This window comes from Phalacrocorax carbo, chromosome 1 (genome assembly GCF_963921805.1).
Source record: "Phalacrocorax carbo chromosome 1, bPhaCar2.1, whole genome shotgun sequence".
Taxonomy (NCBI): Eukaryota; Metazoa; Chordata; class Aves; order Suliformes; family Phalacrocoracidae; genus Phalacrocorax; species Phalacrocorax carbo.
Genome location: NC_087513.1, coordinates 81091638 through 81108405, shown reverse-complemented (window position 1 = coordinate 81108405; position 16768 = coordinate 81091638). Strand labels below are relative to the sequence as shown.

At 37.4% G+C, this 16768-nt stretch overlaps 1 protein-coding gene across 4 annotated transcripts in view; it reads right to left on the bottom strand.

Annotated features, from left to right (window-relative positions):
* CCDC91 (coiled-coil domain containing 91) overlaps nucleotides 1-16768 on the bottom strand; it is a 160201-nt gene that overhangs the window by 79740 nt on the left and 63693 nt on the right. For all 4 annotated transcript variants that reach the window (XM_064462006.1, XM_064462017.1, XM_064462024.1 and 1 more), the window contains one exon: nucleotides 4572-4649. In XM_064462006.1, coding sequence (XP_064318076.1) covers nucleotides 4572-4649 — 78 coding nt within the window. The remainder of the gene's footprint in view (nucleotides 1-4571; nucleotides 4650-16768) is intronic.

Below are 16768 nucleotides of genomic sequence, written 5' to 3'. Positions count from 1 at the left end.
ACCCCAAGTTCATTTTTAATTTTTTTTCCTCATGTTTTTTAATACAGATTTCGTGACTGTGTTCTAGATGGTTTATTTGTTGAAAGGAAGATAAGAATGTGAGATGCTTAACAATGGCCAAGGTTTTTGAGGGTTTGTGCTACAAAGTGTCTAACGGTCTCTGTTAATGGCTTTCCCAGCACATTTGGCAACGAGTATTCCAAAGACAAGTGCAATAATTCTAAGGGCTTTGGTATATTCAGGTCCTTGAAGTTAGATCATTCAGTATTTGACTTTTTGTGTAAGCTCCAGCTTACACTGTTGCTGTATTAAGAAGGACCAGTCAAAACAAGGGTAGGAATTGAGAGGGTTTTTGGTCTTAAACTTGAGTGCCTGTTCTGCCTAGGGATAACATACTAATAGAAGATCAACTTGGAGGAATATTGTCCCTTTTACAACAAATAATTCCCCAAAATAGAGGAGAGTGATTATCAGAAAGTATAACCCATTTTCAAGCACAGAAAGATAAAACAAGAAGTCCACAAGGAGTAATAATTAGCTCTGAATGTAACAAAAAAGTGAGTTTTTGGTTACTAAATTAGCAGCCTTGTAGACAGAAGTGAAAAAATGCCAACTCTCTCTTCTTTTGCATGCCAAAAGAAAAGCACTTTCACAAATCTACCAGTAGGAAGACTTATGGATGCTGGAAATACAGAAAAGGCAAGTAGTCAACTCTTTTCCATTGTTGTTCAACCCAGAGTTCCAATACCTAGTCTGGAGTATTTGGGGCTTGAGGGATTCTGGGGATTCTTTATACCTTTACATAGCTATCTTTAAACAACCAACGTTGGGCATTACATTCACTCATGCTACAACTGTGCTTGGAGTGGCATTACAAAATTATAATTGGCTGGTGTCAGAAAGGATTAGTCACAATACAGACAAATCATGACTGCAACAGAACCTAATTTGGGCCATGAGCAAGCATTTCATTGGAATAATTTGCATTAGTTCGTTTTATTAAAACCCAAGGAATGCAAAATAGGACTGTATTCAATGCATAGGAAGGAAAATCTTTTGTACCTTTTAAACATTTCAGTACACTTGATTAAGTGAATTTTGACACTCAAGGTAATTTGGGGATTAATTAGATAGTACTTAGAAAATCTACTGAAAATGGTAATCTATTCTGCAGATAAATTGTATGTATTAGTGTAACACTGTCTTAACAAAGGATTTAATCCTGAAGAAGATATATTTCAGCACAAAATCAAGCACAGCTAATCATAAGTGAATTAAGAGAGTCAATGAATTCCATGATTCTGTATATCACTAAAAGAACTAATCACAATTACTTTATAATCTTATAGAAATGGTGTAGGACTCCTTACTTGGTTTTCCAACTGCTAACTGTCAACAAGTCTGATAAATATAAGAAATTCCTAACAATAAGAATAGTTAAAAAGTCCTCAAAATGTGAAGTATTACTTTTATAATTACAAAAGTACATTTGACTCATTTACTTACAGGGAAAAAAACAACTTTAACCCTGTTCCATATTGAAATATTAAATATGAATTAACATTTAAAAGAATCCATGAGAGTATTTTCTCTAACAAAACTACAGAACAGGTTTTACCTTCACTGAATTCTCTGATGATTCACCAATATTCCTTTTTTTTTTTTTTTTTTAAGTACATGGTAAAGTGTTACTAAAAAGATTTAAGCTATAAACAAGCAACGAAAAAAGCTTGATTTTTTTAAAACCTAAAAATCTTTTTTGATTTTTTTCTCCTACCCTGAGGAATAACTTGCTGTATGTTTCCAGACAAGGTTGGTTGCAGTATTTTACTCAGAGGCTGGCATATCTGATGTTCCTGTGATCTCATTGACCAAAATATGGCAACTAGCCATATGAGGCAACAGGAAGACTTGTATGAAGTATATTCATGCCATGGTTCTCTGGTATTAAAGAATGTCTTTATATAATTTGAGTGTAAACAGTCTATGAGAATAATATGCTAAATATAAACATTGCTTAGAATCACCAGATTCAATTAAATCCCTAATCTTTTGTGCCAAATCACAGAAACTGATAAATGTAAGTCGCCATTTCCAGGTGGCAGATCAGGTCTTCCCAGCTGCTGTTGACTGGTAACAGTTTTCAAAAATCAATATGGCACATGACTATATCCCTTCACCCAGCTATACATGGAGAAATTTTTGTCCCTTGTAAGGGATATTGTCCATGCAAAACTCTCCTCTAGCTCACACAAAGGCAATAAAAAGGTGCAAAATTATGTCAAGAAAACATACCAAACTTTCATTCAATACTATAAAATTGTTGCATTTCACAATTTGTTTATATAGTCAGAGCTAAAATGGAGGAAACATAAGTACAGCAATTACCAATGGCTCACTGCATTTTTCAAAATCTAAGTTTACACAGAAACAGCCAGATATTTTATACAATCTAGCACAAAGCAAATCAAAAATGCTGATATGCAACATGTTCAGTGGCCCATCCAAAGTAGGACAGTCCAAAGAAACTTCCTATCTGAGAACTGCAAAGTGGTCCCCAAAGTAGTAAGGGAAAAGAAACGCAATAATTCTCCTCCAGAAGTGAAATGAGGGAGGTATGGAGAAATGGGACACCACCAGTGGCCATGATTAAATTTTCTCAGGAACAGAAACTTTTGATACTTTTCTCTGGATAGGTTTCCTTTAGATGAAATTACTGTTAAGTTGTACTGATGGAGACAGACATTTCTACAGATAGTCCAATTTCTATATTAGCTTGGACACTACTGTTACTAGCAATTCTTAAAAGGCTTTCTTATGACTTGTTGCAAACATGTATGATGACTAGAATTAAGTAATATACTTTTCTGCAGCCTATGATACGACACGGTCTGCCTTCAAGCAGAGCGTCCTAAAAGCATCATCAGGTCCCCTACAGAGTGGTGCTCTCTCAGACTTGGAACTTGGTAGGCCTACCTTACATATAAGGAACAGAGTCTACAGGCCTCATAGAACCTAATTTTTTAAAAAAATGTTTTGCATAACATTAAGATCACATATTTTTCAGCAGACTTGGGATCTGGCACAGATAGCTCTCCTGGAGCTGTAGATCATGACACCACTGGAAATAAACATAAGTTGCAAGTAAGTTTTGGGTATTTCCTGAAAAAAACCAAACCTGTCTACTCTCCCTAACAAACTATTGCAGGCTTCTTGACCAGCAGGTCCTAGATTCAAGCTTTCAGCTTATTACCTGAATCACAAGAACCAACCTCAATCCTACCCTTTTTCCTTGCAAGTGCCTTTCCAACCTTAATTAACGTTGGGGTGTTTTTATCATACCCCTTGAGGCAAATTAAACATGTTTATGCTTAAACATAAAAAGATTAAACAAACAATGGATTGGACAGTCCTATGTCCATAAACAGCTCTACAAGAAGTCTGCAAAGATGCAACATGAGACAATTCCTTATATACATTTGCACCAGCACTGCCCATGTGAGCATCAGCATAGAGCACCTTAGCCCAGTGTTCAGTTCATTCCCCAGACTTAGCTCTGCTTACCAGAAGTGGCCCCTGAGCACTCACATTCCAGCATGGACTGCTCGCAGACAATGCCGCGACATTTATCATCTCATTACCAAGGGAAACCTCACTCCCTTACACAGAGTCTTTCTGCCTTGCATTCCTGCTTCCAGCAAGTTTAAACTATTCTGTAGTTGGCGCTTCTTGCCCTCCATGCCAGATCATTCCTTGGTCATGAGTTACTGCTGCTGAGCAGTTACAGTTTGAACTTCCCCTTCACTAGCTACATCGTCAGATTTGTCTCCTAGCTCACAGTTGCCTACCAGGGTCTCATACCTCCCTTCTCATTCTCAGAAACAGCCGCCTTTTCCATTTCCCATAATCAGGTTTCCCCCTGTCAGATCTTCTTTACCTCTTTAAGTCTAACTAGAATTCTTAGCTTTACCTACTCTTCCTCCTAAGTTAATTCAGTTTTTGTCCAATGTGCATTTCTTACTAGAAAGTATCCATAACAGTACAAAAGAGGATAAACATATATCTATGGTAACATCCAGTTCTTTCGTCTTACCAGCTGAGAGGAACTAGGAAAAACACATGAGAAGAATTACAGATTCAGCCTTATTTCATCCTTAACTCCTCTTAGTGCTGTGTAGATAAAAACCTGAATTGCTCTGTAAGGCTTCTTTCCTGTAAGTACAGTTTGTTGAGACTGAGGAGGTCCAAAATGTGGGTATGTGATAAATAATCAAACCTGAAGTTTACCACAATTGACTGGGCATTTTGTTTTGTTCTGGTTTTAAGTTTCATTACTGAAAATGGCTAACCGACTTTATCTGAAGTTTCCCAAAGCGCAGAGTGAGAAAACATGTCATGCAAAATCTCAGGCCAAGCACTCTAAATTGGAAGCAACAGAAAAGACAGTCTTAAAGTGAAAGAGGCTGAGCAACCAAAACAAGCAGTACTAAAGACTGCCTGTAGTGCATAATTACTATATACTATTACAGTAATAATACTTGGAAACTGTGTTATCTTGGCAAGTAATTTACCTTGAATTCTTCAACAATAATACTCAAGGCTTCATGTCCAGCTTTTCTCATGTCTTCTAACTCCTGCTTATGCTTTTCCTGTACAAAAACATGTAAAGATTACATATAATATAGGCACCTGCTACTGCTCTCCTAATTAAATTGTTAAGACCATTGTTAATTATTTTCCTAATTTTTTTATATCTTTCATGAAGAAATGCACACATCTTGGCTCTTTACCTATTATATATGCTCAATTCAAGTTGGTCCTAATATTAAACTTAATTTTATTTATTTTTTAGTTTATTAGTCCCCAGATAATTCTAAATCATTCTCCAAATTTTTTTAAAATGTTCTTTGTTACTCTGATTTTTCTGGTTTCCTGGTATACCTGTGGATGGCAGGACTTCCAAATCACTCAGTAAATCACAGCAGTAAATAACAATCCCTGTCTATATTAATAAAAAAGTTGAAATGGTCTAGTATCAGTTTCAGCTTCCTCAGAAGAGCACACCCTTCTCCTACTCTTTACATAGCTCCTTTATCATCTTCATTCTTAAGGTTCCCAGGAAAGTGTTCTTGCATAAGACATCCTGAATGTTTTCCAAATAATGCTCTACTGTTTACTTCATATTTTATTCACAGTATTATGTAATAATTATGTCAACAGGAACATTCTAGGATTTTTACCTTTGCATAAAAATCCTAGCCTGTAGTTTGCTACCTGAGCCTGCAATATGAAAACCTCACTAGATTCTCAGCAGCATTTCACACTTATCAATGAGCAGCACCACTTTTTCAAATCACCGATTAGTAAGGAGATAAAAAACTTTCCCTCCTCCCTCATTCTTTGCTTCAGGGATCTGTTCTTAAATCAGCTAGTATAAGAGGTCAGAGGTGCTTTAAATCACCTTGGAAACTGGTGCAGAAAGCAGAAAGACATTCCTCACAAACCTTACCTCGCAAAGATCACAGTGCAAAACCATACATAACTTACACTAAACCTTTATTGCTTTTTGGATGGAATTAAAATTGAAATTAATACAATTTTATGTTTTCTAGGGTCTGATGTTTGAAATAAGCAAAGCCTAGTGTCTAACAAAGCATGTTCAATTTTATTATGAAGACCATATAACACCATTAAAAATAAATTCATTAGTTTGTAACTGTATTTGATTAGAGGTTTCCGCTCTGCCACTCAGTTTCTTTCTCCTGAAAGGGACATCTTAGCAAAAAGTTTGAAATTATGGCTACACAAATTTATCATTGGTCCAAATATAATGAGACATTCAGATTCTCTTGAATAGAACTGTTTTTTTCTTTGTGAAGCCCTGCAAGAACTGATATGAAGCAGCAAAACTGAAGATGGAAATATTTTGAAGTGTAAACTACTACATCAGATAACAACGCTCAACATCTAGGTACATCAGTTTAGTCACATTGTGATACACAGGTATCACTGAAACCACAAACTAGCTAAACTCATATGTTATAAATGTTAAAAAAAAACCCCAACCAACCAACAAAAAAACACCCAAAAAACATTACTACCGAATTGGTATAAGGGGGGAAAATGTGATCCAGTGTTTAACTCCAAAACTTCACGAATAATTAACAAATAAAATCCCTGTGAAAAGTGAACATGAGGAGAAAAAAAACCTAAGAAAGATGTTATTACTATAACAGCATATCCTGGATTCTCAAATATGAAAAAATAATTACACAGAAAGAGAAAGTTAACTGCCATTAATTATTCTAGCTGAAAAAAAACAAACCCCAAACCAATAAAACCAAAACTGAAGAGAAAGCATTCCATGTTGAGAAAAGCCTTTAAATTAGAGGAGTTAAAACAGTAAAGATTTCTATCTAAGATCTGTCAGAACTACCTTGAATGCAACAATGAACCATAGTAAATCAAGTGTGGCAACTGAGGAAGTAACTTATTTCATTCTGGTAAAAAGTACAGTGCCTCCTCTCACTAGCATTACCAGGCAAATCAAGACACAGTAAAAAATGCAGTTTGTCCTCTTACAATAAATCTCTCAAGTGTTTTAGAATTAGTGACTCGTTCAAAGTCGTATACCAAATGCAAAATGATAACCAGTTGAAGCATCAACACCAAGGTGTAACTACCAACGTGAAGATTCCACCCAACACATTTTAGAGTACATCTTTTCTTAAAATAATTCCTAAAGAAAGAGAGTCATTAGTAAAGAACTAATAGTAAGGCATCAGTTTTACTAGGGCCAGGATTAGTAATCAATTTCTACAATAGAGGTAGAGGAGAGAATGGAAGGACATTAATATAAGCACACAGACGAAAAGTTTGAGGTCCCATTGCAACACTCCCCACAAGGTGTTCATCCAGTCTGATGAACACTACACTGCCTTTTTTCTCTCTATTTGCAAGGCCTTTCAGCTAAGACAACAGGCCCATAAATTTATTTCTTTTAATGGTGAATTTCAATTCTTTTGAGGATGGCTGGCCTTTTCTTCTGAAAGTCTGTAAATACTGTTTCAAAACCTTATAGATACATCACTCAAAGAAATGTGTGCTTGGCCCTTGTCATATCCAATAAGGAGAAGACCCAAAGTCACTTTAACACATTTTGCAAGTGCATACATTGATTTACTGTCTTAGCAGTGTAGATACAAAGTTCCTGCGTTTCACAATTTGGCTACGAACACAACAGAAACAGTCCAAAAATAGCCGCATACTCATTTGATGAGCAACAGTCATGCCAGTTCTTCACAAATCCTCAATACATAAGTACCTTCTATAGGAAAGTGAGTTTAATGACTCGACATAACTACTCTTAGAATTACTATTCTGCTTGTAAGAAAGAAAAGCTATGGGAAGTTGTGAAGGGTGTAGACCTGAAATTAAGATGTAATATTCAGATTTCATAACAAAGAGAATAATTTTGTGTGTTGTCTTGTAGAATTCTCCTGCATGGTTTGCATCACTCGGGAGAGGTTTCAAAAGAACGTTGTTGTTTTCTTCCTTTATTTAATAAACGCTTTAAGAAAGGAATTGAACATGAGTTGAGAAGTTTAAACTTTAAGTAAAATCATCTTCAGAGGACTTTCACCCCCTCCCCTTGTGCCTTGTGATAGACAGAATCTCACAACAAAATGCTGACAGTAATTAAACTTGGAAGACAGAGGGGTTCATTTTATTTTGTGATCGAAATCTTGACGATTATTTCAGAGAGCACGAGGCATTCTGTGCAGAAAAAGTATGAAAGAAACAGGCAATTCATTGCTCAATGGTTATCAACATTCCGATTTTTTCCCATTTTGTGATATGAGGAAACACACCATTGCGAACAAATTATGCATAATACATGCTTTAATGCTACCAAATGCATGTGCCTTCAGAAATATATAGAAAGAAACTTGAATGATAAGGATGAGAAAATGTGATTGAACTTTGAAAGTTTTTTTACATTCTAAAATACAAGTGACTCCACACTCTCCTTTTCTTTCGTTAGGTCCCTGCGAATCAAACCACTGTAGAGGCAGATGGATCCAAATGCCTGTTGAGCTTCCAAGAGGTGTGGTTCCCCAGGATGCTGCTGGGCAGAGAAGTCTTCTGAAGTGGCTGTGACAGCAGGAAAGGTTACTGACCACCTGCCATCCAGCTGCTTGCCACTGCCTGCCAATTGCACTAGCACTTCTTTTAGATCTTTTATCTGAATTGCTTCCTGAATCATTTCAGTTTAAGCAAACCATTGTTAGCATAAACAGTTTAAACAAGGTTCTTTGTCAACATCCTACATTTCAACAGAAATGCAGGCCATGTGTTTATGCATACTGGGAAGCTTATGGGTAAAAATTCAACAGGTTACTATGTAAGATCTGCAATAATAGGATTTGTGAGATCTGTTGGGGGAAGAGGAGATAGTAAAGACATCAAACTAATTTTATTTCATTATATTTACTTACCTTTAAGTCGATACATATTTCTGCTAACTTTTTAAGAGGCAGACTACCTTGAATTGTTGGGGAAAGATGCATGCCACCCACAGACTCCCTGCTAACCTTCCACTCTGGTGTGCCTACACATGTCACACATATTGTAATAGCAACAAGTGAAAGCATATACAGGAAGGGAAGAAAAAGGTACTTGCTGTCTCTCTTTCCCCTCATATAATTCAAAGCAACTGCAATTATTCTCATTATGAGAAGTGGATGCTTAGAAAAATTATTTTGTGTCAGTGCTCCTAACACGTATCAAGAACAGCACCAAAGATGATATTTGATACTGCAAATTAGGGTCACAAAACACAGCCACCTGAAAAGGAAGCAAATGGCTACATATCAAAACTATCTTTTGATAATAATCAGCCCACAACAGTACACACCATAATAATTTCACAATCCCAGTTCTATAGAGGGCATAACTAACACCAAAAATCCAAAGTTTTTAAAAACTTAAGAAATTAATTTATATCATACCTATTGAATTTATGACATTTTCTCCACAGGTATTTTTTGCCCCACTGATTTTTCTCTTGTGATCAGAGCAAAAGAAATGTAATTTAATTCTTCCTCTTTTTTAGTAGGTTATCAATAATCACAATTTATAACATTAAAAAAGATCAAAGCATTATTACACAGATAAAGCAAAAGCCAGTACTGCAAAGAAGTGCTATAAGATCACATTTATATGGAAGAGAAAATGATAGAGGAAATAAAATCAATTCAGGAAAACATCCCAAATTTTTGCCCTCTTTCACAAATAATCAAATATGATCCATAGAATAAAATCCTCTATTTTGGGATCAACTGATATTATATGCTTTTTACATTACTTATCCATAAACCTTGTTTAGAAAAAGTCAGTAAAAGCATGCCAATAAAATGGTAAGTTAAAACAAAGCACCCATATTTTAACTGTAGAAATGCTTCTGTAATACCTATTGAGAGTCATATATTACTATATATGATGTGCAAGCCAGTTATCTGAGCTGATGTTGACTGCCTATCCTCTGTAACGCTGTGGTATCTTCAGAATTAGCTGCAAGTCCGAGCCAACATCTTAGAAAGTGATGCACTCTCTTCCCTCCTAATTTCTGTCCTAATGCAAAAAAGCAAACTGTAGTTCCCTCCAGGCAACTAAATTAGGAGACAAATTTTAAATCCATCTTACACAGTTTTGCTGTACACAACTAAATTATTAAGACTTCATATTAGGCTCAATTCCTCCATTACATCATGATTTTCCTCTCCACAAAAATTATCTCCTTTTTTCTTTCAAAGCATCATTTAGAAAACAAATAACATTTAGTATTATAATGATTCTGTTAAGAAATGGGTAACTTCTCGTTTGAAGACACACATTTTCTCCAATTCACCCAAGTACAGAGAAAAATACTACTACTGAATACAACAAAAATTAAATCACCGAAAAACTGAATTAAGCATTATGAGAATCAATCCATAATAGCTAATTAATATACACACTAGAGTGTGCTATTGTATGTAAGATTGGTCACTATTTCTGTTCACGTGAAATAAGAATGTGAGCTCTGCAAAAGAAAGACACAGGATTGCCTCCAGGTCTATAGCAAAACAACTATTTTCACTGTGGTCATATCACCAACATCCTAGTAAAAGATAGAGCTGAGAACCTAAAGATAAGGACAAACATTTTTATAGGAAGGAAAGAAGCATTTCAGATTTACTTATATAACCAAAAGAACATGCAGTATGCTCAACCTTAAGCTCACCACAGGAACCAGGGAGATACTATCATTTATTTTATACAAGTTAATATCATTGCTACCTGGACTACACAACAATCAAAGACTCTGAAGTGAATAATGAAGTGAGGTAGTGAACAAACTCTCATGAGCAACTTCCTAATATAGTGTTGACGACATTTCCTGCTGAGTTAGAACTGAGCTGAGCCAGAGCTGAGTGAGTGTGAATGGACCAGTCTGCTGGGAGACATTATGACTGATTAAATGTGAAAACCTATGTAAAGGAAATAGTATGGGAGAGCCTGTGCATGCCCTAAACTGAAACATAATTATAGTTTCCATACCACATGTAACTAAACTCTTCAAGTATTTGCAGTGTATAACATGTATCTCTACTCTGTCATATTTCAGACATTAATATTGTGTTAATAACAACTACAGTTGTTCATACCTGCTTATTTATTCTACAGGATGTAACTATAGACTTTCCATTGAGAAGGACATTAAACAAGAAAAACAAGAGCTACCTCACATGCAGAAAAATCTGTTAATTAATACTAAGTGTTCTTAGTATTAATATACACCCTGCTGGAAAAACTGTATGATAAGGTAAATAGCACAGTAAATTTGGCTCAGGAAGCCTTCTCTAACTCTTTCAGGTTTCTAAAACATTATATAGTTAGTTACTTTTTGGCATAGAGCCGAATTTTTTCCAGGGCATCTTATGCCACTGATGCTTTCCTACTTCCCCACATAATCTAAATAGCAAAAGAAAGCGAAGAAGAAAGACAAAACAGGAGAACAATCCCAGGGAAGCTAAAAAGAGATAATGCTTCCATTAAACACCACAGTAAGAATGAAAGGAATTCTTATCTTCATTAGGTGATTCTCATGTCTTATCTCAACAGCATCAGTTTTCAGATTAACTTCCGCCACTGTAAAGAGCAAAATATTAACTTGGACAGGGTTGCCAGCTGTTATCAATAGCTACTGACACTGAAGGTATAATACCCAACACAATTTTAAATACAAATATATTTATAAATAGATGTAGTATATATGTATTAGTCTACTATAGTATACTACATTACTATATATAGATACGTATGAAAAAAAATTACACAAGGAGAGTTTTCCTTCTTTCTTTAGACAGGAAGCTGGCCTGCAGACTGCAAAGGGACAAAAAAACCAATCAAGTAGGAAGTCAAGAAAAACTGCCAGAAGGCCTGCGTGGATGAATGAGGAACTCCTGGCAAGACTCAAAAACAAACAGGAAGCATACACAGGTTGGAAGCAAGGACGCGTAACCTGAGTGGAATACGGACATTGCCTGAGCATGCAGAGATGAGGTTAGAAAGCCAAAGCCCAGCTGGAATTGAATCTGCCAAGGGATGTCAAAGACAACAAGAAGGGCTTCTATAAGTAGAGATAACAAAAGTAAGCTAGGGAAAATGCGGCCTCATTGCTGAAGGAGATGGTGGACCTGGTCACACAGGGCATGGAAAAGGCTGAGGTACTGAATGCCTTTACTAGCAAGACCAGCCTTCAGGTAACCCAGAGAACAGGGGAAAGTCTGGAGTAAGGAGGACTTATCCTTAGATCAGGTCGGGAAATACTTAAGCAAACTGGACATAGTTAAGTCCACAAGGCCTGATGGGATGCATCCACAAGCGCTGAGGGAGCTGGCTGATGCAAGGCCCCTCTCAATACTCTTAGACTGGTCATGGTAACTGGGAGAAGTGCCCAAGGACTGGAGGTAAGAAAGTGTCATGCCTATCTTGAAAAAGGGCAGGAAGAAAGATCCAAGGAAGTACAGGCTGGTCAGCCTCACCTCAATCCCAGGGAAGGTGATGGAGCAGCTAATCCTGGAAGCCATCTCCAGGCACAGGAAGGACAAGTCACCTGGAGTAGTTGGCATGACTTCACCCGGGGAAGTCAAGCTTGACAACTTGATCATCTTTTGTGGTGAAATGACTGGCTTGATAGATGAGGGGAGAGCAGCGGACATTGTCTACTTAAACTCTAGTAAGGCCTTTGACACTGTCTCCCATGAGATCCTCATAGAGAAGCTACTGAAGTGTGGGTTGGATAAGCAGAAAGAGATGTGGGTTGAAAATTGGCTGAATGACCAGGCCCAGAAGGTGGCAATCAGTGCAATGAAGTCTATAGCTGGAGGCCAGAAACTAGTGGTGTGCCTCAGGGGTAAATGCTGGTTCTGATCCTGTTTCATATCTTCATTAATGATCCGGATGATGGGGTAGGATGTACCCTGAGCAAGTTTGCAGATGACATAAAACTGGGAGGAGTGGCTGAAATGCCAGAAGGTCAAGTTGACATCCAGAGGGACTCCGCACCTAGAGAAATGGCCTGGCAGGAACCTCATGAAGCTTAACAAGGGGAAGTGCAAAGTCCTGCACTTGGGGAGGAACAACTCCATGCACTAGTGTATGCTGGGGGCCACCTATTTGGAAAGCAGCTTTGCAGAAAAGGACCTGAGGGGTGTCAACAAACAAGAAGCTGAAAATGAGCCAGCAATGTGCCTTCACTGCAAAGGTAGCCAATGGTATCCTGGGCTGCATTACGCAAAGTATTGCCCCCAGGTCAAGAGAGGTGATCCTTCCCCTCTACTCAGCACTGGTAAGGCCACACCGGGAGTGCTGTGTCAAGGTCCAGGCTCCCCAGTACAAAAAAAACCCACATGGACATACTGGAGAGTCCAATGAAGGGTCACAAGGATGATGATGGGACAGGAGTACCTGTCACATGAGGAGATGCTAAGACAGCTGGTACTGTTAAGCCTGGAAAAGAGAAGGCTCAGGGGGATCTTGTCAACATACATAAATACCTGAAGAGCGGTGCAAAAAGAACAGAGCCAGACTCTCTTCAGTGGTGCAAATGACAGGACAAGAAGCAACAGGCACAAAATGAAACACAGGAGGTTCCATGTGAACATCAGGAAACACTTTTTTACTGTGAAGATGGTTAAGCACTGGCACAGGCTGCCCAGAGAGGTGGTGGAGTGTCCCTTCTTGGAGATACTCAAAAGCCATCTGGACGCAGTCCTGAGCAACTGGCTCTAGGTAGCCCTGCCTGAGCAGCGGGGTTGGAGTAGATGACCTCCAGAGGTCCCTGTCCATTCCAACCTCAGCCATTCTGTGGACCACAACCATATTTACAAAGCCCTAATCTACTGTGTATTAATCATGAAGCTACTTGTTTTTCCTCACAACTTTTCCACAGAAAGTACTAAAAAGAACTTGCTATTGTATTACAAAGCAAACAACAGTTAAGCGCTGTGTATTTATGGACCTATCCCAGGTGAACTCTTCCAAAGGACCCATTGCCTATAGTTCACTAAAGCATGTATGCTGTTTTTCAGTATTTGTTCTGGATACAACCTTTTATTTCTAGTTTCAAACTTAAGAAACTTCAAACCTCACAGTGAATAGTAATCAAAACCACAATTTATGTTATCAAAACTAATTGAATTAGAGATACATTCTGTGACAAAAATTGGCAGTATTTCCAACTGCAGCTTTGTTAACCTCTGGGAAGTCATCAACATATGTTTTAAATATGTAAATAATTGAAATAACACATATTGAATCTTCATAGATTTGTACTATTCATAACACATAATGATGTTCATAGCACATTCCTAGAGGACAGCTTTAGTCTTTTCATGTATGTTCAAAATCCCAAGATGACTACAAAGAAACTTGACACTCAGTCCAATAGCTTAAAAAGTATGTAGAAAGAAATTACACTTAAGCATAAATAAAAGCTTTTTAAGATTTAATTCTGGAAGATAAAAGTAACAACTCCTGGCATCATTGTATGTAAAGACTCTATGGTTAACATATGTTTGAAATTTTGCCAATGTAATAAAAGGACAAATTATTTTCTTCCTTCCTTGTTTTTGCAGTATATAAGTTGAAGTATAATGTAAACAATCCTATTTTCTACAAGTATCAACAGAAAAAGAAGTTACATCTTTATATTTGAGTCTCCTTTTAATTTTCAGTATCTGAACTATTTTCTTTGGCTGCCTCTTGACACAACAAACCTCAGGAAGCAAACAATGGTGATAATACCTCTTCTTCCAATCTTAACTCCTTTTCCAATTTGTAAATACATTTTGGAGTACTAAAAACATTCCAAATCAGACATGCTACCTGAAAACCAGCTGATCAGGGAATATTTTCCTATCAAAGGACAAGCAAAGCAGCTTCAGCACAGAGTCCTTGCTATATTTATTCAGGGCTATAAATGTTTTTTGTTCGTTTGTTTCCTGAAGACAACGTGTAGGGTATGATGTGTAAATTGAATGAAAATAACAGACCTTGCAGGACAACCAGAGATATGAATCCTTTTCATCAAGCTGTTGCATTTGGTCCATTACAAAGGTGACAAGAATTTAGATCAGAAGATTAAATGAACAACAGTTTGGGAAACTGAGCATCAAATCAAGCAGTCTGGGATAATACAAGTGCCAAGAAAAACAGGAACTGAAGACAATGACAGCAAAGCCTTACATAGGCTCAGCTGAAGGTCTTCAAGACAAGCTTCTCCTGAACTTGTTCAAAAGAAAAGAGGTTTATGAACTAAAAACTTGTGAGTTAGACCGTATTGCTCAACCCATCTGCATCTATAACTTACTCCAACACTTCCCTTGCATCCAGAGAACTGCTATCAAATTGTAAACTTCTAGATTAAATTGCTGGTTATTTGTTTTACATACCTGACAATTTCATAAATAATCTAAGCATGTAAGGAGAAAAAAAAATTAAAACCAAAAAACAATCCAAAGAGACACAAGTTACACTTCTGCCAGAGACAAGAAAAAAAGTAAATTGGGAAAGCAGAACTAACTTTTTCTCTCTTATTTTAAGGTACAATAGTACTACTATAGTTTCTGAAGGAAAGGGTTTGTTGCCTAACCTCAGAAAAATTCCAATGAGAAGGAAGCATCTCCCTCAGTCCAGAGAAAGGTATCCAAACCACAGATACACAGATTTTATAAGACGACCTTGTCACTTCTTGTTGTGTACCTTAGGGAACTAGTCATTCAGTTCCACATTCTGAATTACTGTATTTTGCTTACTGTAAAACCTCACAGAGAACACAGATATGCTGCATAATATTAGCTCCTATTCTAACAAGGCAGATGTGTTTAAAAACACCAAACATGTTATATTCCATAAAACAGTGATTTAAGTTTACAGTGACTGATATTCTGATTAGTGTAACTTTTCAAATATTGCATTAATCAGATTTTTGGTTCAGGCACTCCTGGCCCTGCCCTTAATTGCTAATGTCTCTTTGCTGGCAATGAGGTAGGCCAGATCAGAGTAAAATATTCCAAATAATTCAGTCTGGGGAGTATCCCCTGGATTTGAGTTATGACCTTAGTGACTGGGAGTGGGCTATTTATTCTTCTCAGTTTATGACCAAACTATTAAATCACAAAATCACACAATCATTCAGGTTGGAAGGGACCTCTGGAGGTCTTCTCATTGAACCTCCTGCTGAAAACAAGATTAACACTGAATTCAGACCAGACTGTTCAGATTCTTGTCCAGTCGGACCTTGAAAACCTCTGAGGATGGAGATTTCACAACCTCATTGGCTAAAACATCCCAACGCTTATCTTCATCACAATTTTTTTTTTTCCTTATACCGAGTCGCAACTTCCCATGTTTCTATTTATGACCATTTCCACTCATCCTCCTGTTGTGCACCTCTGCAGAGACTGCCTAGTTCCATTTTTTCTGACAACCTTGTAGGTGGTGGGCTTCTGCTATCAGGTTGTCCCTAAGCCTTCTCTTCTCCACGTTGAGGCCAAGGTATACAATGTCTACTGCACTCCTTTCGTCCACAGTCTAAGTGTTTCATCACAGAAGGCAATCGGGTTGGTCTTTTGGCAAATCCATGTCCGCTATTCCCAGTCATCTTCATATGCCCAGAAACAGCTGCCAAGAGTACTTGCACCATGATTTTCCCAAGGACCAAAAGGCTGGCAAGCCTTTGATCCACATGCCATCCTTCTTGCCTTTCTTCAATAATCAGAGACTTACCTCAGTCTCTGAGTTGATATAGAACTCTTTCATAGTGACAGCTCTCATCACCTAACTAAACCTGTCTGCTCTCCTGAAATCTGTGGTCTATCCTCTCCTATGCTCTGTGGTCTGAAGCTCCTCTTTTTCATAAATGACAACCTCACCTTTTTCTTCCCTGCCTTTTTAATGAGCTGATATTCATCGTCCATACAGAAATCCAGTCACACAAAGTATCCCAACACATTACAGTTACTTCAAGAATGTCATAGTTCAGCCTTACACATGGAGCTTTAGCTCGTCCTGCTTGTTTCCCAGATTGCATGTATTTGTATATACACATTTGACATGGATCCCTGAAAATCAATTCAATTTCTGTGTTGCTTGATGAGTGGGAGTCTACTTTTGGTTATTTCCTTTACCACTTCCCACCTGAGGTGACTAAACTCATACC